This window comes from Camelus ferus, chromosome X (assembly GCF_009834535.1).
Source record: "Camelus ferus isolate YT-003-E chromosome X, BCGSAC_Cfer_1.0, whole genome shotgun sequence".
Lineage (NCBI taxonomy): Eukaryota > Metazoa > Chordata > Mammalia > Artiodactyla > Camelidae > Camelus > Camelus ferus.
Genome location: NC_045732.1, coordinates 86,787,021 through 86,810,827, shown reverse-complemented (window position 1 = coordinate 86,810,827; position 23,807 = coordinate 86,787,021). Strand labels below are relative to the sequence as shown.

At 41.8% G+C, this 23,807-nt stretch overlaps 1 protein-coding gene across 11 annotated transcripts in view; it reads left to right on the top strand.

The window, feature by feature from the left end:
• The first annotated feature begins 1,401 nt into the window (after positions 1–1,401).
• Positions 1,402–23,807, top strand: part of ATP11C (ATPase phospholipid transporting 11C) — a 152,519-nt gene continuing 130,113 nt past the window's right edge. For 7 of the 11 annotated variants that reach the window (XM_032474500.1, XM_032474499.1, XM_032474495.1 and 4 more), the window contains exon 1: positions 6,161–6,187. In XM_032474500.1, coding sequence (XP_032330391.1) covers positions 6,176–6,187 — 12 coding nt within the window. In that variant the 5' untranslated portion in view covers positions 6,161–6,175. The other 4 variants (XM_032474505.1, XM_032474504.1, XM_032474503.1 and 1 more) reach the window with 4 other exon arrangements.

The following is a 23,807-nucleotide window of genomic DNA, read 5'->3' as shown; positions in this document are numbered from 1 at the left end:
CTTAAAAATCACTAGATATAGCCCCAAGTGTGGGCAAACACAAAGGACCATAATAGGTAAAGAATTGGAAACGTACGGTTTTACTTCTTGGCAATTAGGACAGTTTGGGAACATACCTTAATCCTGCATTGGCACTTCAGTGAGGATGTGGCTCACAGAATCGAGTTCGAACTTCCTACGGTATTTCAGAAAGTCCTTTTTCTGAGGGGTTTTAGTGTTCCTTCGGGCCGTCCCTGCCCATACATCCTGGGCGTCTGCCAAAACGGCGTGTTTGGTTTTTTTTGTTTTTTTTTTCCCCCTTAGGTTGTCTTGCACTTCCTCACCGACCTCTCACTCCACCCCGGACTTTGCCCCACCGAGCTCCTTATAAAAGTCTTCTCCCATTTCAAGGTCCAGTTTAACCTCCAGCGCTTTCGAGAAAGCTTCCCAGACCCCCTTTTCAGATGCGCCAGCGCTCTCAGCACTTGGAACCTCTCGTCTAGCAGCCATTACTTTCTAACCTGTTGTATTTGCACGTGGGTATCCCCTGACCAGAGTGCGGCAAACCCCCTCCTCCCGTTGGGGAGGTCTTTTAAGAGGTCGCCGTGCCCAGCCCCTAGCACAGTGCCTGGTACAAAGAGAACGCCCAGTAAAGGTCGGTTGAAATGAATCTAAACCCCAGACGGGAAAGGGAGAGCGCCTGTGCCCAGCAGTAAAGGCCCTTCACGACCTAAGGGGAGGCCCATGGTGCAGCCGGCCACTGTCGCCAGCGCTACACTGGCAGGGAAGGTGGCGCGGCAGAGGCTCGTGGAAATGTCTTTGAACTCCCTTTACTTATTTCTTCTTTACTTTTGCTGAGGAATCTGAATGTTCTGTTCCAACAGCCTCGGGGCACGCCATAAAGGGCGGTGCGAGCCAGGCGAGGTGGGGGTTGGGATGGCAATTCTAGACTCCGCTTTCCTATGCAAATTTTAAAGTTTCGCAAATTCCAGTTCTAAACTAGGAGCCGAGGGTGTAGAGGGTTTCCCCGTGCAAAATATTCGCGTCCCAGGGAAGGCTCCGGGCATTCGGGGCTTTGCCTCACGTATCCTTTTCACATTTCCCACCGCTGGGAATTTACCAAGCACTCCTGGCCTCCACATCCAGCCCGAGCGGAGAACCGCGGTTCGGCCCAGAAGTCTCAGCCGCTTCCTCCTTCAACCCTCTGGGCAAACCCCGTGCGGGCGAGTGGGGGAGCTCCCAACCCGCGGTACGAGGCGGAATAGGGGTATCGCGGGACTACAGCTCCCAGGCTGCTCTGGGAGAAGCGAGGGGGAGGAGCGAGAGGGAGCGGTTTGGGGTAGAGGGGGTGGCAGGGAAATCCCGCCCCGCTGCGCAGCAGCAACGACACAAAGCCTGACTTTACAACCTTACAGAGAAAGTGGAAGTATGACGGCTTAGGTAGGGAGGCAGGACGAGAGAAGGAACCAGAGGAGGGAAAGCAGCGTAGGTGGGAGCGGAGCGAAGCGAGGGTAGTGGCGAGACCCGCGCCTTTCCAGATGAGGAGGGGTGGCTTTCATAATTAATCCCCCCGCCCCGCCCCGCCCGCGCCGGGGTCTCCACAGCCCCCTGCGGCTCCCGATTCCCCGCGCAGAGCCCGGCTCCGCCCCGCCGGGAAGCGGGGAGCCCGGCTGCCTCGCGGGCTCGGGGCGGGCCGGCAGGCTACACCGTGGCTTCCCAGCCCCGGTGCCGGACGAAAGCGCGGGGCGGGCGGCGCGGCTGTCGCGGACCGAGGAACGGCTGCGAGCGAAGCGGCGCGGCGGACGAGTTAGGGCCGGGGCAGGGGAGTAGTGTCGGGCTGAGGCGAGGTGAGGCGCGGGGAGCCTCGGGAGGGTCCCTCGTGGCCCCCGAGCGGGGCGGAAGCACGCGGGCTGGCCGCGGGGAAGGCGGGCGGTGGCGCTGCGCCGGGGAAGAGTGCAGACAGCGGGGTGCCGAGCCCGGCGCCGGTAGAGCGATCGGGGCGCCCCCCTCCCCGCGGGAGGAGCCTAGCGCTCCTCCGCCATCCCTCCCCCGCGCGCTGGGCTCGCTTTCTCCGCGGGCTGCTGCGGGAGTGGCGGGGCGGCGCAGCTGGGGGAGCCGCGGGGCCGCCGCCCCCGAGACGGACGGGGCGGGGCGGCCGGGGGGCGGGGGCGGGCTGCGAGTGAGGCGGGGCGGGGGCGGCTGGGGCCGAGAGCGCGAGGGCGCGAGGGCGCGAGGGCGCGGGCGGCCAGGGGGCGGGGGGAGTGCGGAGAGGCGAGGAGGGAGGGAGGGCGGCCGGGTGGCCGGGCAGCCAGCCTCGCCGTCCGTTTCGCGCCGCCGGCTCACGCCGCAGTGTGTTTTGTGGACGGCACCTTCCCAGACAGACCAGTAGAGCCCAGCTCGGCGCCCGGCAGCCTTCGACGCGATGTTCCGCCGGAGCTTTAATCGTTTTGTAAGTACACTCGCTGCGGCTCCACGCGTGCGGGTTTGCTTGCTCGCCAGCCCCTTCTCCCGGTCCTTTGGAACAATTTTCTAAGGGGGGGATTGCGTCTCTGGGAGACCCCCACCACCAGCCCTTTTAAATTTTAACTGGAAAACGCTGCCCAGGCGGCCAGGGTGGGAGGCAGGTAGGGCTCTTGGAGCAGCCCCCCCCGCAAGCCGCCCCGATCCCGTCCAGTTTATCCAGAGCTTCCCGGGGCTGTTAGAAACTCTGCCTAGGACGGGGGGCCGCCCTCGGGCTGGGTAGTGGGGGGCCCGTGGGGAGACGCACCCAGGGGCCCCTCAGTTTGCCAGTTAGTCGAAGATGGCGTTTTATTACCAGGGAGGTTGCTTTCTTTTGTTTCCTGTGCCACGAGCACATGGAGGTAGACCTAGACCTGTCACCTTGGTCCCAAAAAAGACCTGGGGGCTGAGGAGTGGGAGGCTGGGCTGGTCTCAGCCTTGCCTGGGGCTCTGCCGGCGGGCGGCCGCTGACCCGAGGCCGGGCAAACTTTGGAGACCCAGCCTAAGAAGCTCACCTTGCGGGTATAATAGAAGCGAGGGCGGTTGTCAGGGTGGGCTGGGTGGAGGTGGAGCCGCCAGGAGGCGCCGGGTCTGAAGCCTCGCCGAGCCCGGAACGCCCCAGACAGCGACCCGGGGGGAAAGGCGAGCTGCGGCTGGACTCCTCCGTCCACGTATACCCCCTTCCACATCCGCGGAAAAGGGAATTTCATTTCGAGAGAGTTTGGCATCGGGAAAAGCAATTTCTGGCTACTTTTTTGAGTAACCTGTTTACTCCTAGAGGGTACATTAAGACTGGAGTAAAACCGGGACCATTTACTTCTATGCTTCTATTTGTAGCGACTTCCTCAACTGCAAAATGAGGTGGCGGGAATAGGATTTTATTTCTGCCAATGATGTGGAAGAAAGGGTTCATCTGTAAATTTTTATTTTTCTGTCCTTAGTAAAAATGGTTGAGTGCTGTGCGCTGCCCCCACCTCCCCCCTTACGATGTATGTTTGAGAACTTGTCGGTTTGGTTCTTTTCCAGCTTTTATTCCTGATCGAAGCACTGCTAGCATTTTTCAGGCGTCGGATGAATTTGTTTTCGTTTTTATGCATTTGAAACTTTCACAAATGTACCCTGGCTAAATGAAATAATCGTACATGCCCTTTTAGGATATTATTATCACAATAGTAGTGGGTTAATGTTTTTCTAAATGGTTATCTCACCCAGAAGCATGTCTTACGAAATGGGAGTAGATTTACCTGTGGCACAGAGCAATAGAGGTTTTGCACATCAAGGTCTTGAAATCCGTAGGAATTGGCTGTACTGGATACTTTGCTAAAGCAAGTGACTAAAATTGGTTTCTCACTTTAGCCTAAGAAGGTAAAAGAGCGTTATACTTCATAGTTCTATTTCACGTAGATTCTTGTGATCTTGGAGTGTTATTTGGGGGTGACAAAAAGGGAAAGGTGACAAAGAGGACTAATTGTAATATTTGGGAAAAGGATGATCTTTTCATATGCCATTCTTACAGTGGAAAACAAGTGGACTCAGGTTCATAATAAATTCATTGGCTCAAAATTGAGATGTTTACATCCCCGTGGCTTGTTTTTGTTTTTGTTTTTGTTTTTGTTTTTAAGGATTTAAACATTTCAAACCAGACAACCCAAGTATTTGTCTAAAAGCCCCCTCTGCTTTCCTTTTGCTAAGAGTGCTCTGCGTTGTGGGAGTCTAGTAGTGAAGCAGCGCTGGCCCTGGAAGCTAGGGCATGCAGCAGAATTTGCAGCAGTTGTTTGAGGTGCCAGCCTGCAGGTTTGAGGCTAGTACTTTGCATCCCTGTCCAAGATCTCTGCGGAGAATCACTTATGCTCACACTGAAATGAGCTTTGACCTCATTGTTTCCGCTGGAATACCCGACTGCTCACACTGCTCACATTTTCCTGGACAACCATGACTATGGTAAGTCTCCGGAATTTGTACCGGTGCTGGAAGCAGAAAGGTTCTCTCAGGAGTTGTATCTGAGCCCTAGGCCTCAGGCAAGGAATTAATCGCAAACCCTTGGACTGAATGGGAAACGTGCTCTCTGATACTCATTGCTAAAGAGTGACTTCAAAATTTTGGGAGTGGTGATGCAGATTTCATCTCCCCTAATCAGTAAGCCAAACGCTGTCTCCATCTTTTGCCTGGTAGCGATTGAGTGGCACTCCCATTTAAGTCATTAGGAGGGTACAACTAAAGATTTAGGTTGGACTTTGAGATTTGCACAGCAATGTAGATATAGTCCAAGTTGTGTGCCTTTCTGTTTCAGAGATGGGGCTATGAATTCCTTTCAAAATTAAGTGGTTTTTTTTCTGTGTCTATTTGTGTCTGAAATTGACTTTGAATGTGAAATAAATTACAGTGGAGTTGATTGTAGTTGTTGGTCACTGAGAACTAGATACTGCAGGTTAGGACAGGACGTTACATTTTTAAACCTGACATGGGAGGTTGTATCATCTTCTGTGGCTCTGTAGTGTTTGCTGAGTCGGTTTAAAAACGCTATTTATTTCCCCAGGTTCTCTAATTTCAAGCTAAAAGAAACAGTGATTCACTATATTTTTTAAAGCTGTGGCCCTGATGTCTTTGCCATTGATAATTGTCTTCTTTCCTTTCTGATGAATTATGACTTTACTTTTGACAGTTTTGACGTAGAAAGAAATTGATTTGGTGTAGGATTTTAGGATTTAGATATGTAGGGAGGTCTTAAAGATTTAAGGATGGGATTTCTATGAGTATAGTAAAAACACCACCTATTCCCAGTCAACATCCCTATTCTCCCCAGATACAATAAATAAATAATAGTACCTTTCTGTGTACATTTCCTTTAAAAGCGTGTTTAATTGGAAGTCTGGACTGGTTGAGACTTAAGAGACAGGGACTTTTATGTTATTGTCTTACTCTTAATAAAATTCCTAGTGATTCCAATAGCATTTTCACTTGGGTTTAAAAGTTTAATGAGAATCTAAACAACAAGAATCCACCCCCATTTGACTATTTCATGCTAACGATTTAAAATAAGACATTCTTTAATAAAGTAGATCAGGGGGCTTGGCCAAGTGGATGCTGTTTAATTAGCTTGTCAGAGTGATATTAAACCGGTTTGACTGTTTAGATCATTGATATATATTTAAATATTTATTTGTATGGAAGTACTGGGGATTAAACCCAGGACTTCACACATGGTAAGCATGCACTCTACCACTGAGCTACACCGTCCCTCTAGATCATTGAAATATAAAAGGTTAAATTTCGAGTTGAAATACTGGAAAAAATTTTTATCTGATTCTAGAAGCTCTCAAACTGCTTTGGTTCCATAAAGCATGCAGCATATAGTAATAATATCACATAGAAAATGTCCTATCAGTCAGAGAGGCCTAGGACAGGAAAGAAATTAGACGGCATAAGGTATAATGAAAATTCAAAATAAGACAAAAAAAATCAAACTAAGATTTAATGAGCTAGGTAGCTAATTTATAACTGAGTCCAAAGCAAGGCCAGTCCAGTGAAGCAGTCTATGGAGGCAATTAACAAGATAATTCAGGAAATTTTTATTTTATTTAATTTTTTTAAGAGCAAGGTTTTTAGTTTCCTCCTTGAGTTATCATTATCAAGGGTAATTAAACTTTTTTTTTTCTTGTTTCATTTTACTAAAATCCTTGGCCTGACATTGCTGAGCATGGAAATATTGGTGAGTTTATTTTATTATGTTTAGATATTTATCTGAATGTTTGTATTGCAGTATTTTTGCTTTTACACAAGCCTTACAAATGGTCTGTGCATCTTGGCTCCTACCAGGTAGTTCATAGTTTAACAGGTAAATTTGACCCTACTAAAAGCAACCTTTTATTATCATATTATATTGTAATTTCCTTTTAACTTGTGTGACACCCTACATTATTAGTCTTTCTCAACCAGGAGAGAAGCAACCCCTAGTGCCCTAGGGAATCCTTTGTGTGTGATACTTATCTCCCATTCGCACCTGGAGATGAGGAATTCCAATTGAGAAAGGCTGCCCTAGACTGTGAAAGCTGCTGGGGGCAGGGACAGTTGGCGCAGTGCCTGGTGCATGGTAGGTGTTGGATAAATATTTGTTGAATGAACAATTTTTATGTTTCACATAAATAATAACTTCTACTTATAGGCAGTGATATTTATAGTAAATCCTTCCTTATGAGAATGAGGAGTTCCAGTTAATTGGATGTGATACTGTGTTTTATAATAACAAATATATATTTGGTCTTTGTCCCTGTTTCTGGCACAGAGCTCCTAAATCTCTTGGAATTTCTGGTGATGAGAGCAATAAGGATGGCTTATTACGTTAATGAGGTAACTTTGGGAAAGCACCTCAGGTTGAGGGCTGGGTACCAGAGGAGGGTTGGAACTTTCAGTCCCACCTCGACCCACCCCTGCAGATTTCTAGGGGATGGAGAGGACTTGGTGATGGAGTTCAGTCACCAATGGCCAGTGGGTTAGTCAGTCTTGCCTATGTAATGAAGTCTCTGTAAAAATCCAGAAAGACGGGGTTTGGAGAGCTTCCGGGTTGGTGAACTTGTGGAGATACGGGAGAGTGGCTCACCTGGAGAGGGCATGGAAGCTCTGTGCCCCTTCCACACACCTTGCCCTCTACTTCTCTTCCGTCTGGCTGTTCCTGAGTTACATCCTTTTATAATAAACAGGTAATCTAGTAAGTAAAATGTTTCTCTGAGTTCTGTGAGCCTCTCTAGCAAATTAATCAAACCCAAGGAGGAGGTTGTAGGAACCTCTGACTTACAGCCAGTTGGTCAGAAGTACAGATAACTACCTGGATTTGAGGCTGGTGTCTGAAACCCAAGGTGGGGGTTGTTGGAACCTCCAGTTTGTAGTGAGTTGGTCAGAAACACTGGTGACATCCTGGACTTGCTACTGGCATAGGAAGTGGGGCGGGGGAGGCGGGGGGCGTCTTAGGGCTGAGACCTTAACCTGGGGTATCTGATGCCATCTCCGGGTAGATAGTGTCAGAATTGAGTTGAATTATAGGACACCCAGCTGGTGTCTGAGAATTGCTTGTTGGTGCTGGGACCACCCCCCACATTGGAACTGTGATCAGAACCTGAACATTGAGTTATGCCATATACTGATTACCAATTTTTTAAGTATTAGAATAAATATATCTAATGAGGATGCTATACTGATTGTAGCAAATCTTAGATGATTACACCATTTTATGATCTTGCAGAGCACTATTTCATTCAACAAATATTCACTGAGCAGCTGTTAGGTATTGGGCACTGTGGTCGGCCTTGGGACACATTGGTGAGCAAGACAAACAAAGTCCCTGTCTTCAGGAGCTTTAACTGTCATTACATGCACGGCTGTAGATTCGGGGGATGTGTTGACTGCTCGGTAACACATTTGCGACATACCACGCAACTTGCTTTTTGTGAATAAGTTACTATTATATACTAACTTGTCATTTCTCTTTCTACCAGAAATAGAGTGAACAATCTCGGTTATTTTCTGGTTGCTTGGATTTCAGATAAAAAAGAATTTGTTGCTTTGGACACCTTCACTGTGACCTATACATGGCAAACTGCTCTTTTGCAAATAGATGTTAGCCTGAGCCTTGTAAAGTGGGAAACCTATTTAGGAATGAATCACTGTTACTTGAAAGAAATGTTAAATAACTTGGAGACAAGTTTTGTCCTTTTCCTGACCTGTCTTACTGATTAAGCAACATAAAACTCTGAATATCTTCTAAATACTTTCTATAAGGGTTTACTGTTTGCTCCTGTTGGTGATTATTGTTGTAATTCAGCCCGTTAGTGGGTAATATTGAGTGCCTACAAATCAGGTAGTTTCCAGTGCTCTTAATGAGCTTTTAGCAGATGTGTGATTTGAGCAGGTGTAGCTGGCTATTTTCATATTGATGTAACTGTCCAAATGAGCTTGTTTCCTCATCCAGGCTGCCAGTTGACCGGCAGCTGGGCAGTGGGTTCTGGGAGGTAAAGGATGGCCAGTGGCCCCTGGGAGAACCATAACCAACATTCCTGTGTCTGGATGATATGCAAAGAACTAGCCCAGGAGAGAATTCAAATACTGGTTTGTGATGGAAAAAAAAATCATTAAGGCTGACAGCTTGTCTAACATGGTTGATTGGTTCTCCCAAAGAGGGTGAAAGCATGGGACACAATGGGTTTTTTTTTTTTCCCCAGGTGGTGCAGTTTCTTGTACATCTGTAGTGCTTTATATGGTTTAATCTTTTGCATCTGGAATTCTTGAGACTGGGCGGGGGGAGGTTTCTGGTTGGGTGGCTTGAGGAAGTGAATTAGGTGCTGTTTTCAAGTTCATTTCCATTCACTTAACACTTAACCTTCCTGGCCTGGTGTAAGGGTAGATTAGTGGTTGATTGTCAAACAAACATTAGCATGGCTGCAGCATATGTTAACACTACCGCAATTTAATGATGAATGCTCAGCACTGCAGATACGGGCTCAGGATGCCCTATGCCAGCATATTGGCAGACAGCCCCCTCAATTACTGCAGTGTGCGGAGGGATTGCTGGTTCGGCTGACTTCTTGATTATCTGTGCTTCACAGATAATGTTGGACTGTGGCTATACAGATTTGGTAGGTTAATATGTATTTGTGAAATACAGATTGTTACCCATTTTTTGCCCCATATTTATCTAATAGAATATGGGAGGATTGGTGAGGACTACTCTGTAAAGCAGATACTGTGTATTTTTTTTAGGCTCCTCCATTATATGTTGTCTTAAAATATTATGGTGGCTGTATTTTCCTAGTCTCTTCTTCTTCACTTAGGTATTGGGAAATCAGAGCCATCTTCTTGATGATTATGCCTTTAGCATAGCATCAGATAAACAGTAGATGCTCAATAAATACTTTTTGGAGTTGATAACACAGTCTGAGTCTGTAATTAACAGTTGAAAAATGAGCAGCTACCAAGAAGCTTAGGCATTTCAGACTGGGCTACTAGTAAGTGCATACCACTGAAAATAACATCCTTTCAGTTGACAAACTACCACACTATATTCATTCTAAATGAGAAAGAATAATACTTTCATGCCCACTTAAAAAGTAATGAGAAAAAGTTTAACATTTACTTGAGGTTGTTTTTTCAATTGGCCAGAAAGATTATCTTTAGTGAACTCCCCTTTCTTGGCCATTCGTAGAAAACTATAATTAGTATACTGTCCTTAACTTCTAAAATTGTAAGCAAATTCATATCCTTTTTGTTTAAATCCCATGCATAAGCTTTTATTTTCCCATCCCACCAGCACATCGAATATTTTTGAAAACCAAAGCCGCAGTGTTAACTCTCCAAGAGTTGTATGTCTTTTGACTTTTATGGCAAATGTGCATTATTTGGATTCAAGATACCACTTAGTAGCTGATGCTGGGAATGTAACATACGGTCCTCTGTTTGTACCCAATTGCCATCAGCTGGGTGGATACCTGCAGTGAGACGGCAGAATAACCCGAGGAGCTGTGCAGTTTGAGGGATTTGAAAGTCGTTTTGCTGTGAAAAGAGCCTTAACCTTGTTAAAAGGGTTAGTCCAAGTCCTCGTTCTGCCTAGCTTGGGAATTGGGTACTATAGTTCATATACATTAAGGTGTTCCTCAAATGTGGTCATCGGACTACTTGCATACAAGTCATCTGGGAAGCTTATTAGAATACATATTCTTAACCTACGGAATCCAAGTCTCAGGTGATAGGTCCCAGGAAACTGCATTTTTAGCAGGCACTCTAGGTGGTTCTCTGGTCACTCAAATTTGAGAACACCTGTATTTAATAAACACAGAAATATTTTTCTGTGTACACTCCGCTCTCCTCTCTGAACTTTACTTTCTTCATCTATAGAATGAACGTAATACCTACTTCGCAAGGTTGTTGGAAACGTTTGGTGGGCTATTCAACACTATATATAGTATACCAGTTTTGGGGGTGGTCCCCAGAACCACGGCCGGGTTCGGTGGTTTACTGGCAGAACTCACAGGATTCAGCGTTAATTCTACTCACAGCTGTGATGTATTACAGCAAAAGGCTACAAAGCAAAGTCAGCAGAGGGAAAAGGCTCATGAGGCCAAGTCTGGAGGAAAGCAGGCAGCTGCCAACAGTCCTCTCCCGCTGGAGTCCCGCAGGTTGTGCTTCATTCCTCCAGCAGTGAGTTGTCTACCACGGAAGCTTATTCAGGACTCAGTGCCCAGGGCCACATGGACACCCTCTGCCTAGTACCTCCCCAAATTTCAGACTCCCAGAAGGAAAACAGGTATTCAGTGTAAACTGTATCAGTTAGCATGGTAGGGACCTTCTCAAAACCCACTTCCCCAGACACCAGCTGAGTACCAACCTTTCAAGCAGGCCTTTTTAAGAATATCAGTCTCAGGCCTACTATCTTAACTTTTTCCTACACACTGTTAGGAGATCCTGGTATTTTTCAGTGAAGGGAAATGACTTGCCCTTGGTCATGAAGATAGTCAAGCAGCAGAACTGAGACTCCCAGCAATCACCACCTTTTCATTGCTGTGCACACATGCATCTGGATGTCATTCCTTTCCATATCGTTGAACGCATTCACTATTTGTCACTTGCACCAGAAGAGCAGCCTGCCGGTGGTAAATTGATGCCCCCAGTGGGGGAGCCAGGAAGTATTGATGTTTCTGCCAGTTTAGCGTCAACACTTGCTGGTTTCCTCTCTGGAGCATCACTAAGTTCGTGGATTTTCATTTTTTCTGACTTTGGGACTTTTGTTACTGCCCCCACTCCTCCATGTTCCATCCATTTACCCATAGTCCCAACACTCATTTGCATCATTTCTTCATCCCATTCTGTATACATAGCTAGTTTTGAGCTCATAGGCACCTGATTTAAAAAATCCTTTTGGATAACACAATTCCAAAGGGTGGGTGTACTGAAGAGTATTTAGTTAAGGATGACTATATAGGAAAAACTGCCAAAAGGAAAAAATAAAATTCTTGGGCTAGTGTATGAATTTTATGGCAATATTTATAAATATTATTTTACTCCAGGATTGTTTTTTTAATTTTATGGGCATGGAAAACCAGGGATATCTCTCTGGTTATTTGTAACTTTCAGCCTTTTTAAAACTTATCAAGAAGGAAAATTAATAGTTCTTTTATGATTTGGGCAAGGAATAAATCAGGAAATCATGCTGGAAGATGCAGTAATCCTGCAGATCAACGAGGAGCAGAAATCAGGAGGGAACGGTCACAAATAAGTAACAGCTGGGTAGAGCAGATTATGTAAGTTACACCTGTTGTGTAAGCAGTGGGGTTGTTCTTTAAGTTTCACAATTAATGTTGTTTGCAGTAACATAGATTAAGGGATCTATAGTGTAGTGCACAATTTACTCTGGCTTCTTTTCTGAAAATATTCATATGAATCAAAAGCTTCCTTTGAACACTCATGCCCTACTTGGGTGCTATTAGAGGTATGTTAAGGCACAGCCCATTTCCAGTAGCTCGCAGTGTTTTAGAGATGGAAGACCACACACAGGACTGACCTCCTCATAAGGCAGTAGGTCATGAGTGCTGACCTCTTGAAGGCACACACATTAAGTGCCACAGGCATTCAGATGAAGGCCCTGATCTCACTCTGGCAGCAGTGAGTGGAGGAGGAGGGATTTGTAGAGGAGGTGACAGGTGAACTAGGTGGTAGGAAACCCAAAGGATTGAAGTTCATGGGATTCTTGGGATCAGCAGCCTCATTACAGGAGGAGGCAGTTACCTGAGCAGTCAGGCAGAGTTATTGCTTGTGGCGCTTAGAGCGTTAGATGGCTTAGGTTCCAACTCTAAACGCAGCAGGAAGACCGAAACCTTAATCTTCAAGTGCCTTCTGTTTACTGTGGTGAAACTTAGACTTAAGAAAGGGAGCACTAAAAGTGGACATCAGGCGACTTTCGTTTCCACAGCAGTAGCTATAGGAATCTCTCTGTAGTCCTCTTTTCTGAAATCCTTGACTCCAGTGATGGTGGTCCTCAATTTTCTGATTTGGTAAAGGAACCAGGATGGAATAAGCTTTTGGGTAATATTTTATGACCCTGCTTCATATAATATTATATAATTGGTTATTTAGTTGTCTTGCTTACATAGTAACTGCATACTTTCAGAAACTTCACTACGTAGGGACAGCATGGTAGTTTATCCTGAGGACTAGTGGTCATTTAAAAGGTCATTTAAAAGGCTGGGGATCAGGCCTTTGTCCAGGAGCACATTCCTTACAGTAACACTTCTGTTTCACTGTCGCCAGCCAGCATGGCTCTTAATAGACATTCAGACCTGACCATGTCATTGGTCACCTCTTACCAGAGCATGAATTACATCTTATTCTCAAATAACCATGCATCACCACATGCTGTTGATACTACTTTTCTTTATCATCACGACTGCCACTCTAGTCCAAGGCATCAGCTCCCTCCTCTTTTGTGTTTGTTCCTCCTCCCGTCTTTCCTCTTTCAACAAATGGCACCATCCCCTACCCAGCAGTTCAAGCTCGAAACCTAGCACTCATCCTTAGTACTCCCTTTCCCTTCATTTCCTACGTCTAATCTCAGCAAATCCAGTAGATTCTGTTTCTGAAAGAGTTCTCAGATCCTTCCCCTTCTCTGCTTTCCCATCCCTACCACCATCCAAGCTACCACTGTCACTTATCTGGACCGTTGCCAATAGATGATCTCTAGTCCTGCCCCCTCCATTCCATCCTCTGCACAGCATCAGAAGGATTTTTTTTACAAATATGTATCTGAGAGCCTTCAGTGACTTTCCAATACTGGTCAGGTCTTTATCCAGAGAGTATTCACTTTTACTTCTTTCATTTTTTAAAATTGAGATATAATTCACATGATAAATTCACCATCTTAAAGTTTGCATGTGGGTTTTTAGTATATTCATTATATTCTGCAGCCATCACTATGATCTAATTCCGGACATTTCCATCACCCCAAAAAGAAACACTGTACCTATAAGCTGTTAGTCCCAACCCTTCCTTTTCCCCAGCCCCTGGCAACCACCATTCTACTTCCTGTTTTTATGAATTTGACTATTTTAGATACCTCATAATTAATGGAATCCTATCATATTTTTCTTATTGTGACTGGTTTATTTCACTTAGCGTAATGGCCTCAAGGTTGGTTCATCCGTGCTGTAGCATGACATGATTGTCTTTCTTTTTAAGGCTGAATGGTATTTTGTTATATATATAGTGCATTTTGTTTATCCAGCCATCTACTGATGGACATTTGGGCTCCTTCCACCTCTTGTGACTAATGCTGCTATTAACAAAGGTGTGCAAATATTTCTTTGAGATCCTAGTTCTAATTCTTTTGGGTGAATACCCAGGAATGGGATTACTGAATCATATGGCAGTTTTACGTTTAATTTTTTGAGATATCTGTGTACTATTTTCCATAGCAGCTTCACCATTTTACATTCCTATCACCATTGCAGAAGAGTTCCAGTTTCTCCACATCCTCACCAACACCTTTTTTGGTTTTGGGGTTTTTTGGTAGGAGCCATCCTAATGGGCATGTAGTAGTATCTTGTTGTGGTTTAAATTTGCATTTCTCTGATGATTGGTGATGTTGAACATATTTTCATATGCTTTTGGCCATTTGTATATCATCTTTGGAGAAGTGTCTATTCAAGTGGTTTGCTCATTTTTTATCAAGTTTTTTTGTTGTTGCTGTTGAATTATAGGAGTTCTTTATATATGCTAGATGTGAACCCTTTATCAAATATATGATTTCCAAATATTTTCTTCCATTCAATAATTTGCCTTTTTACTCTTTTGATTGTTTCCTTTGATGCACAGGTGTTCTTAAACTTGATGGAGTCCCATTTGTCCCTTTCTGCTTTTGTTGTCCATGCTTTTTTAGTGTCATATCTAAGAAATCATTGCCAAATCCAATGTTATGAAGCTTTTCCCCTGTGTTTTCTTCTACGATTTTTATTGTCTTAGGTCCTACATTTAGATCTTTAATCCATTTTGAATTGAATTTCTGTATGTCATATAAGGTAAGGGTCTAACCTGATTCTTTTGCATGTGGATATCCAGTTTTCCCAATGCCACTTGTTGAAAAGAGCCTTCTTTCCCCACTGAGTGGCCTTGACACCCTAGTGAAAGATGATTTGACCGTATATGTGAGAGTGCATTTCTGGGCCTCTGTATTCTGTTCTGTTGGTCAATATGTCTTCCTTTGTGCTGGTACTACATGGTTTTGATTACCATAGTTTTATAAGTTTTGAAATCAGAAAGTATGAGGCCTCCAACTTTATTCTTTTTCAAGATTGTTTTGGCTGTTCAAGGTCCTTTGAGATTCTATGTGAATTTTAGGGTGGATTTTTCTGTTTCAGCAAAAAGTCATCCTCACTTTTTCTGTTTCATCTGTCAAAGGGCTTGTATATACCATTTCCCTTGTCTAGTAAACTTCTCTCCTTTATTTTTTTAATTGAAGTATAGTTGATTTACAATGTTGTATTAGTTTCTGGTGTATAGTCGTAGTGATTCAGTTATACATATGTATATATATACATATTCTTTTTCATTATAGGTTACTACAAGCCATTGACTATAGTTCCCTGTGCTGTACAGTAGAACCGTGTTTATCCTGTGCATAGTAGTTTGTATCAGCCAACCCCAAACTCCCAATTTATCCTTCCCTTCCCTTTCCCCCTTGGTAATCTTAAGTTTGTTTTCTATGCTTATCAGTCTCTTTCTGTTTTGTAAATAAGTTCGTTTGTGTCATTTTTGTAGATTCCATATGTAAGTGATGATATATGGTATTTGTCTTTCTCTGTCTGATTGACTTCACTTAGTATGATCATCTCTAGGTCAGTCCATCCATGTTGCTGCAAATGACACTATTTCATTCCTTTTTATGGCTGAGTAGTGTTCCATTGTGTATGTATGTGTGTATATATATGTATGTATGTATATATATATATATATATATACACACACATACACACATATATACATACACACACACACCACATTTTCTTTATCCATTCATCTGTTAATGGACATTTAGGTTGTTTCCATGTCTTGGCTATTGTAAATAGTGCTGCTGTGAACACTGGGGTGCATGTGTCTTTTTGAACTAGAGTTTTCTCCCAATATGTGCCCAGGAAAACTTCTCTTCTTTAGTCAGTTGCCTGAACTCTTACTCATCTCTCAGGGCTCAACTTGATTGTTATTTCCCTAAGGAAGTGGCAGTTTCCCAGGTCCTCATAGCACTATGAACCTTTCCTTTATACTCTTCTCACAATGACTCTATATTTGCTTGCTAACTTATATAGTATCAAGCTTCCCTCTACGTAGTAAATTCCATGAAGATAAGAATTGTCATCATTTTTGCTTATTGCTGTGTCACTGATGCTTTACTGCCTGACATTTGCTCAATAAATATTTGCTGAATGAATGAAATTTGATTCCTATCTGTATTTTTAATCATGTTTCCCATTTGTAATCAGACTTTTAGAGCTTGACTGGGATAAAATTGTCCAGTCTTTAGCCATCACTGTTGTGTTCAGTTTTTAAAAATTATCTGTACTCATATTTTAGAAATGAAGCCATTTCCTCTAGCATGCTGTGTTTTGTAATATATACAATATCATCTCTTTTTCATTATATTTTTAAGTATTTAGTGTTCTCTGATGTACTTAATGAATAACTTTATGAGTATCCCCATTGTACACATACTTGCAATATTGACTGTCTTGAAGTTTGCTATTATACTTTTAAAAGTATTCACTTCTCTATAAATAAGAAATGAGGTATTTACTGATTAAAGTATTTTTTCATTTTGTAAATCTTCCTGATAACTTTTTAGTCTAGCTATTTTAACAAATACTTGTTTTTTAAATTTAAGGAACAGTTTTATCGATGTGTAAGTACTTCTAATGTCATTATTTTTATGAGTTTATTGTAGTTTTGCTGGGTACCAGATATCCAAAAATGGTAGTAGCTAGGAGTCTCATTTAAGCCCTTAATACATCAGGATGAAAATAATCTTATGATTTCATATGGATCAAAATTTGAAATAAGTTTTTTATTTTACCTTCAGTGTAGGCATCTGTGTTCTCTTGTCTGTGTGCAGAAACAACTATTCCATTCAGTGCCTTGAATTACTCATCTGTGACTTCATTGATGTATTGCAGGTTTATGGAATTGTTTTAGTTGTAAGTTGTCTTTGCCTTCTTACCATTATGATAACAGCTAAAACCCGAGAAGTAAATTGCTGGCACTGTTTTAAGTGCATTTCAAGCACTAATTCATTATACACATTTGCTTATTAGAGTTCTCTAAAGAAACAGTCAATATGGTGTGTGTGTGTGTAAATACCTATATATTTACTATTTTATTTATATGTAAATATATAAATAAATTTCTTCATACACATACACACACACACATACACATACAGAGAAACTTATAAGGAATTAGCTCATACGATTATGGAGGCTGACAAGTCCCAAGATTTGCAGTCAGCAAGCTAGAGACCCAGGAGAGCCCGTGATGTAGCTGCAGCCCTAGTGGGAGGGCCTGCGAACCTGGAGAGCTGATAATGTAAGCTTCAGTCCAAAGGCTAGCAGGCTTAATAAATACCCAGGAGAAACCAGTGCTTCAGTTCAAGTCGGGAGGCCAGTTAAACCAGTGTCCCAGCTTAAAGGCCATTAGGCAGGAGGAGTTGCCCTTTACTCAAAGGAAGGTCAGTCTTGTTGTTCTGTTTAGGCCTTCAACTGAATTAATGAGGTCCACTCACGTTATGGAGGGCACCCTGCTTTACTCTGTCTACCGACTCAAATATTAATCTCTTCCAGGAGTACCCTTACAGGTACACCCAGAATAATGTTTGACCAAATATCTGGGCACTTTCAGGGTGGCCCGGTCAAGATGACACATAAAATTAACATTACACTTATGTCCTAGGATCATGTGAAGATGAACGAATGAATCTAAAGTGTGTATAGACCAGGAATGAAAGACTGTCCCGTAAATAACTGTAGTTTGCTAGCCTTACCACCTGTAAAATGAAGAGCTTGGACTGCTACATGGTCTGCAAGTTCTAGGACTGGTGAAGGATCTTGGAGACCTTTTAGTCACCTAGCCTCTTCATTTTACAGCTGAAGAAATGGACAGAGAGAGGACAGATGGCTTGTCCAAGATGGAGTTCAGAAATAGAAATTCCAGGCTCAGCTCTATAACCTACATCCTCAATTTCCTCTTCTGTGAACTGCAAGGGCTCCCCAGTCGTCTATATTTAAGTTCTCTCCCAGATTTATAATTTCATATAATGTTTAGGCTTCATAGTCTAATAGTGGGGTTTTTTTGTTTTTTGGTTTTTTTTGTTTGTTTGTTTGTTTGTTTTTTTACTATTTTCTATTGGGTTATCTCTGTTACTCTTTAGGTCTCCGTCTCTTGGTTGCTCATTTGACTGTACTCTGCCCCAAATTTTACTTCTTTAATAGTAATGAGTGTGAACTAAATTGTCTGTACTTTAAAATGGGAACAATGACAAATTTTAGGAAGTGCTGTTCATGCTGTTCATGGGCTTTTAATTGGTGGTTGTACTTTGGTTTTACACTACCTGAATGTCTGGGGATCAGATGTAGCCCCATGCCTTTGTTAGTACTGTTCTCTAGAACTGAACTCAGTCTGATTATATTAACCTCTTAGCTAACAGCTCTAATGGAAGAGAGAACACTTTTGGTGTATGATGGGCAGCCTTCCTGGGCAGTCCCAGCACTGTCGTCTTTGCCAGTGGGCACCTGACATTAAGTCCCAAAGACGCTTACTCACCTCTACGCATGAACACAGTTAGCTGCACAGAGGTACATAGAGAGGCAGCACTTGAATGGCTGAGTCACAGCTGCTAGGAGATAGGAGGGGCGCCCATAAGAAGACAATTCATATGTACATATTTGAGAACCAATTGTATGGTGGAACTGAATTGGGTGCTTGCTATGTTTATTATAGCCAGTGATTCAACCACAGGATAATAGCCATAGCAAGGGAGCAGTTTCATAAAATGGAATTCTTTTCGCTTCCCCCCCACTTTAGGTGAGTGTTTCTTTTTTTCTTTAAATATTTTCTTTTTAATTGAAGTATAGTTGATTTACAGTATTGTGTTAGTTTCTGATGTACAGCAAAGTGATTCAGCTATATAAATATTATTTTTCAGATTCTTTTCCATTATAGGTTATTACAAGGTAGTGAATATAGTTCTCTGTGCTATTAAGTCCTTGTTGTTTATCTATTTTACATATAGTAGTGTGTATCTGTTAATCCCAGACTCCTAATTTATCTCTCCCCGACTTCCCCTTTGGTAACCATAATTTTGTTTTCTATGTTTGTGAGTCTGTTTCTGTTTTGTAAATAAATTCATTTGTATCGTATTTTAGATTCCACATATGAGTTGTATCATATGATATTTATCTTTGTGTGACTTAATTCATTTAGGTTTGTTTTATTTTTATTTTTATTTTTATTTTTATTTTTATTTTTATTTTTATTTTTATTTTTATTTATTTATGTTTTTAATAGAGGTACTGGGGATTGAACCCAGAAACTCATGTATGCTAAGCACATGCTCTACCATACCACTGAGCTATACCCTCCCCACTTTGACTTACTTCATTTAGTATGATAATCTCTAGGTCTATCCATGTTGCTGCAAATGGCATTATTTCATTCTTTTCTATGGCTGAGTAATGTTCCATAAAATGGAATTCTGTAAATAAAATCTATTTTTGAAGTTATAATCATAGTTAATTTGAGTTAAATCCTAGGTTTTGATGAAAAGTGTCGGTAGAATATATATCCCTGTTTTGAAATGCAGGCAGTTTAACTAAAATATTCTTGTTCAAATTTAGGCATACTACTTATCAAACATACTAATGAAGGCAATGTAATCAGTGTAAAATCAAATGAAATCAAAGCAGAAGACATATTAAGGGACTTATAGAATCCATGTTTGGAATTAATAATTTATGTAGTCATGAAATTCATGTTGCATTAACAAATGTCTCTTTAGTTCCTAATACATACCTAGCATTGTGAAAGTTTTGTGAAGTGTGGGCCTAGAAACTTCTGTCTTTTGGTGTCTCCACTAACCAGCAGTATAGTCTTGGGAAAATCACTTCCTTCTTAAAGAAATTATCCTTTTAAAATGTAATAGTCAGTGCATATAGAAGGATACATGCTAAATATATGCATAACAATAAAATGAGCAGTCATATACCTAAACCCAACCTCAGAATTAAACCATTACCAATTCTACCTGTGTGCTACTTCCTTTTCTCATCCACTTGACTCCTTTGCAACTCTATAACTTATTTCTGTGAGTCATTCTATTGCTTTAAAATGTTTAAACATATATACAAATTTAGATAATATATTATTTAGTTTTCTTGAGTTTATAGGAATAGTATACTGGGTTATTTTTTCTTACTCAATATTAAATTGCCAATATTCTTCATAAGTTTTTTTGTAGCTATAGTTTACTCATTGTCATTGCTGAATAATATTTCACTTTGGGAATGTACTAGAATTTATCCATTCTTTGTCATCAGTGGACCTTTAGGTTATTTATAGGGGTGTTTTTTTTCTGTTATGACCAGAAAATATATGTCTTTTACTGTATATTTATAAAAGGGACCCCCCCCCCAGTGTGTTGTGTATGTAGGGTACACATATAAATGTACAAACACACATTCAGGCATACATATAGGAAGATACATACACAGAATGGTAAGTCTTGAAATGTGCAACTTTACAAGAAGAGGTGAAATTGTTGGGGGGTAGGCATAGCTCAGTAGTAGAGCACATGCTTAGCATGCCCAAGGTCCTGGGTTCAATCCCCAGTACCTTTATTTTAAAAAAAAAAAAAAACGAGGTGAAATTGTTCCTCAGAGTGGTTTTACCAATATGCGCTCCCACTACCAATGTGTGAGTTCCCATTGCTTCATATTTTTACCCTTGAGATTGTCTAACTTACATTTTGTCAGTTCTCTGATTACTAATGAAGTTAAACATCTTTGCATATGTTTATGGGTCATTTTTGTTTCCCCTCTGAAATAGTTCATGTCTTTTAACTGTTTTCTATTGGGTTATCTTTCTCATGCTGATTCATAATTATGAGTCCTTTTCATATTCAGGAGGTTAATCCTTTATTGGTTACATTTTTTGCAAATACCTTAGTGGCTTCTCCTTTTCACAATTTTTTTTTTTTGGATGTCTTTTGGTAAAGAAGTCCTTAATTTTAATGTAATTAAAGTTTTGGTTTCTTTCCCCCCTTTTTTTTTGGCACGGGAGGGTATTAGGTTTGTTTGTTTGTTTATTTAATCTAGGTATTGGAGGTTGAACCCAGGACCTCATACATGCTAAGTATGCACTCTACCACTGAGCTATACTCTCCCCACCCTGGTTTCTTTCTTTGTAGTTACTGCTTTATGTGTCTTGTTTAAGCAATCCTTCCCTATGCCAAAGTTGGAAAGCTAGTCTCCTTTTTCTTTTTTCTAAAAGTTTTTAAATTTGGCAAATTATTTTCAGAACTTTAAAGTGCAGGGGTTGAACTAGGTGTTCTGTAACAACTGTGATCTGAAGTAGACAGGATGTATTTTCAGAGATTGCAGTGTTCTTTTAGTAATCTCTCCCACTGTGAAGTTTCATATTCACTCCTACTTTACTTCTCTTTCTCTCATTTCCCTGGCCTCTTCCTTCCTGTTTTTTTCAGAAAAGTAACCAGTTGAATCCTGCAGCATCCTAGAGTTTCTGTGTTGAAGCAGCACTTTTTAATTGAGATTTGTATTGTGATAATTGTAAAATCACATGCAGTTTTAAGAAATAATAAATCCCGTATACTCTTTACCCAGTTTCTCCTAATGGTAACATCTTGCAAAACTGTGGTATGTCACAACCAGGGTATTGACTTTGATAATATCCACTGATCTTATTCAGATTTCTCCAGTTAGACTTGTACTCATTTGTGTGTGTGCGTTTAGTTCTATGCAGTTTTATCCTATGTGTATATTTATATATCCACAGATAAGATACCAAAGGAAATAGCATTTTTTAAAAACAGCATTTTTAAAAGTCTGCATTCCTGAATACCTCCAGAGTGTTCTGGAGGGCCTGGTTTGGCTGGTACCCACACAGTTCTAGAGAGCCACCTCAGATTACATAATCCACAAGCAAATTGATGAGCTGAAACCTTGACCTGAGAGATGAAAGGATCTTTGATCTTTGGGTCTGAGGTCCTGGGAGGCCATTTGGCATCCCGCCAAAACATAATCATCATTTATTTTGAATTGCATTTGCCCATATGAACCTGCATTTGAGACATTCTGGTAAAAGCTGCTCTTGGTCCATCATGCAAATAGGAGTAATTTAAATTCGACCTGATCGTTAGCAACTAAAAACTAATAGTGGAAAGGAGGAATGATAATGCTTTTAGGAAAACAATTAAAAACATGCCAGAATGTGCATTGGTTTATATCCTCATAAATAGAAACTTATATTATTATCAGGCTGGTAGTCAAGGACATTTGAAGACTACATTTATGGTAGAGCTACATATGCTTTGATTTGTGTCTACTTCAAAATATTTAAAAATAAAACACTCAGCATCTTTAGTGGAGTTCATTTATTGATTTCTTTCTTTTTTTGTTTTGAACCTCTTTATTTATTTTTTAATGGAGGTCCTAGGGATTGAACCCAGGATTTCATGCTAAGCACGTGCTCTACCACTGAGCTATACCCGCCCTCCATTTATTGACTCCCTTATAATTGGTCAGGCACTATGCTAGGCAAAGAGGATCAAGTAGTAAATAAAAATGAAAGTGGTTCATGCCCTTATGGGACTTATCATCTAATTTGCAATTTAAAAATAAGCCAACATGTATTATAATTACTCATTTTCATGAATAAAATGAAATAGAAACAGAGATAACATAAATAGGGCCTGTTTTTGATAGGGTAGCCAGCAATTTCCATCTGAGGAATGACATGTAATCAGATAACTGAAGGAATGAGGGACTACTTCTGCAGAGGGGTTTGGGAATAGATATCACAAGAAGCTTGGTCAGAGGCCCTGAGTTGGGCAAGAGCCAGGCACATTGGGAAGCTGAAAAGGTCGCTAGTGAGGGGACTGAAGGGCAGACTCAGTGAGGGAGGCTAAAGGTGGCAGTGAATGGGGTATAGGAACTTCTGGGGCACTGTCTAAGGAGCATTTTGGATCTTGCAATCTGAACTTCTTAAAGCCATCAAAGTGGTTGGAAGATGTGCAAGTGATAACAATGAAGTCGTCTATTTAATCAGTTCATGGACGTTTATTGAATGCTCTACCATGTGTCAGGCACTATTCTACTTGCTAGGGGTGCACTGGTGAGCAAAACAGACAAGCATCTCTGCCCCCGTGGACCTTACATTTTAATGTGGGAGGGTATTGTTAGGGTAAAGGGTAAGCTGGTGTAACAAAGAGCTCCAAAATACAATGGCCAGGAAAAGGTGGATCTTTATTTCTCTGGCACATAATAGCCCAGAGGAAGAAGGCAGTCTCTGTTTCCTGAGATCTAGGGTCCCAGGCTAGTGGGCAGTTCTGCCTTCCTCACCATTTGGTTTTCAAGTTCTAGTCAGCTAGACGAAAGGAGGGGTCAGGGGCAAGCTTCTTTAGGAAAATGACACACATCACTATTATACACATACCTTTGGCGAAATTTTAGTCATATGGTGCTCCCTAGTCATAAGGGAGATAGGAAAATGTAGTTCCTAGCTGAAAAGCCAGGTGCTCAGGAAGAAAGGAAGAACAGGTTGAAGAGGACAACCAGTAGACAGGGAGCAGACAGTAGACATGATAAATAATTGCAGTATCTTGTTACACTAGTGATGAGCGTTAAAGGGAAAATAAAACAGGGAAGGAGGGTAAGAAGTGTCAGGTGGTAGAGGGTGCAATTTTTCAATAGAGTGACAAAGGAAGGCCTCACTGGGAAGGTGCCACTTGAATAAAGCCCTGAATGAAGTCTGTGAGCAAGAAATACCATTCTGAGTTGTTATGAGGTTACCGTAACACAGGGTAGGCTTTAACATGCCTGAATCTTAGACCATATCTGAAAGTATTTAGTGGAAAGGCACCATTAATAGCAGTTTCACTTAGAGCAAGCAGTACAAGAAGGCCTTAGTGAATGCAGGATTGATGAAGTATCACATTAGGACCTGGACTGAAGCATCTGTCTGAGAGATTTTGTCTGTATTCTTTGATGGATGGGAAGCTTGGATCCCTAAGAAAGGAG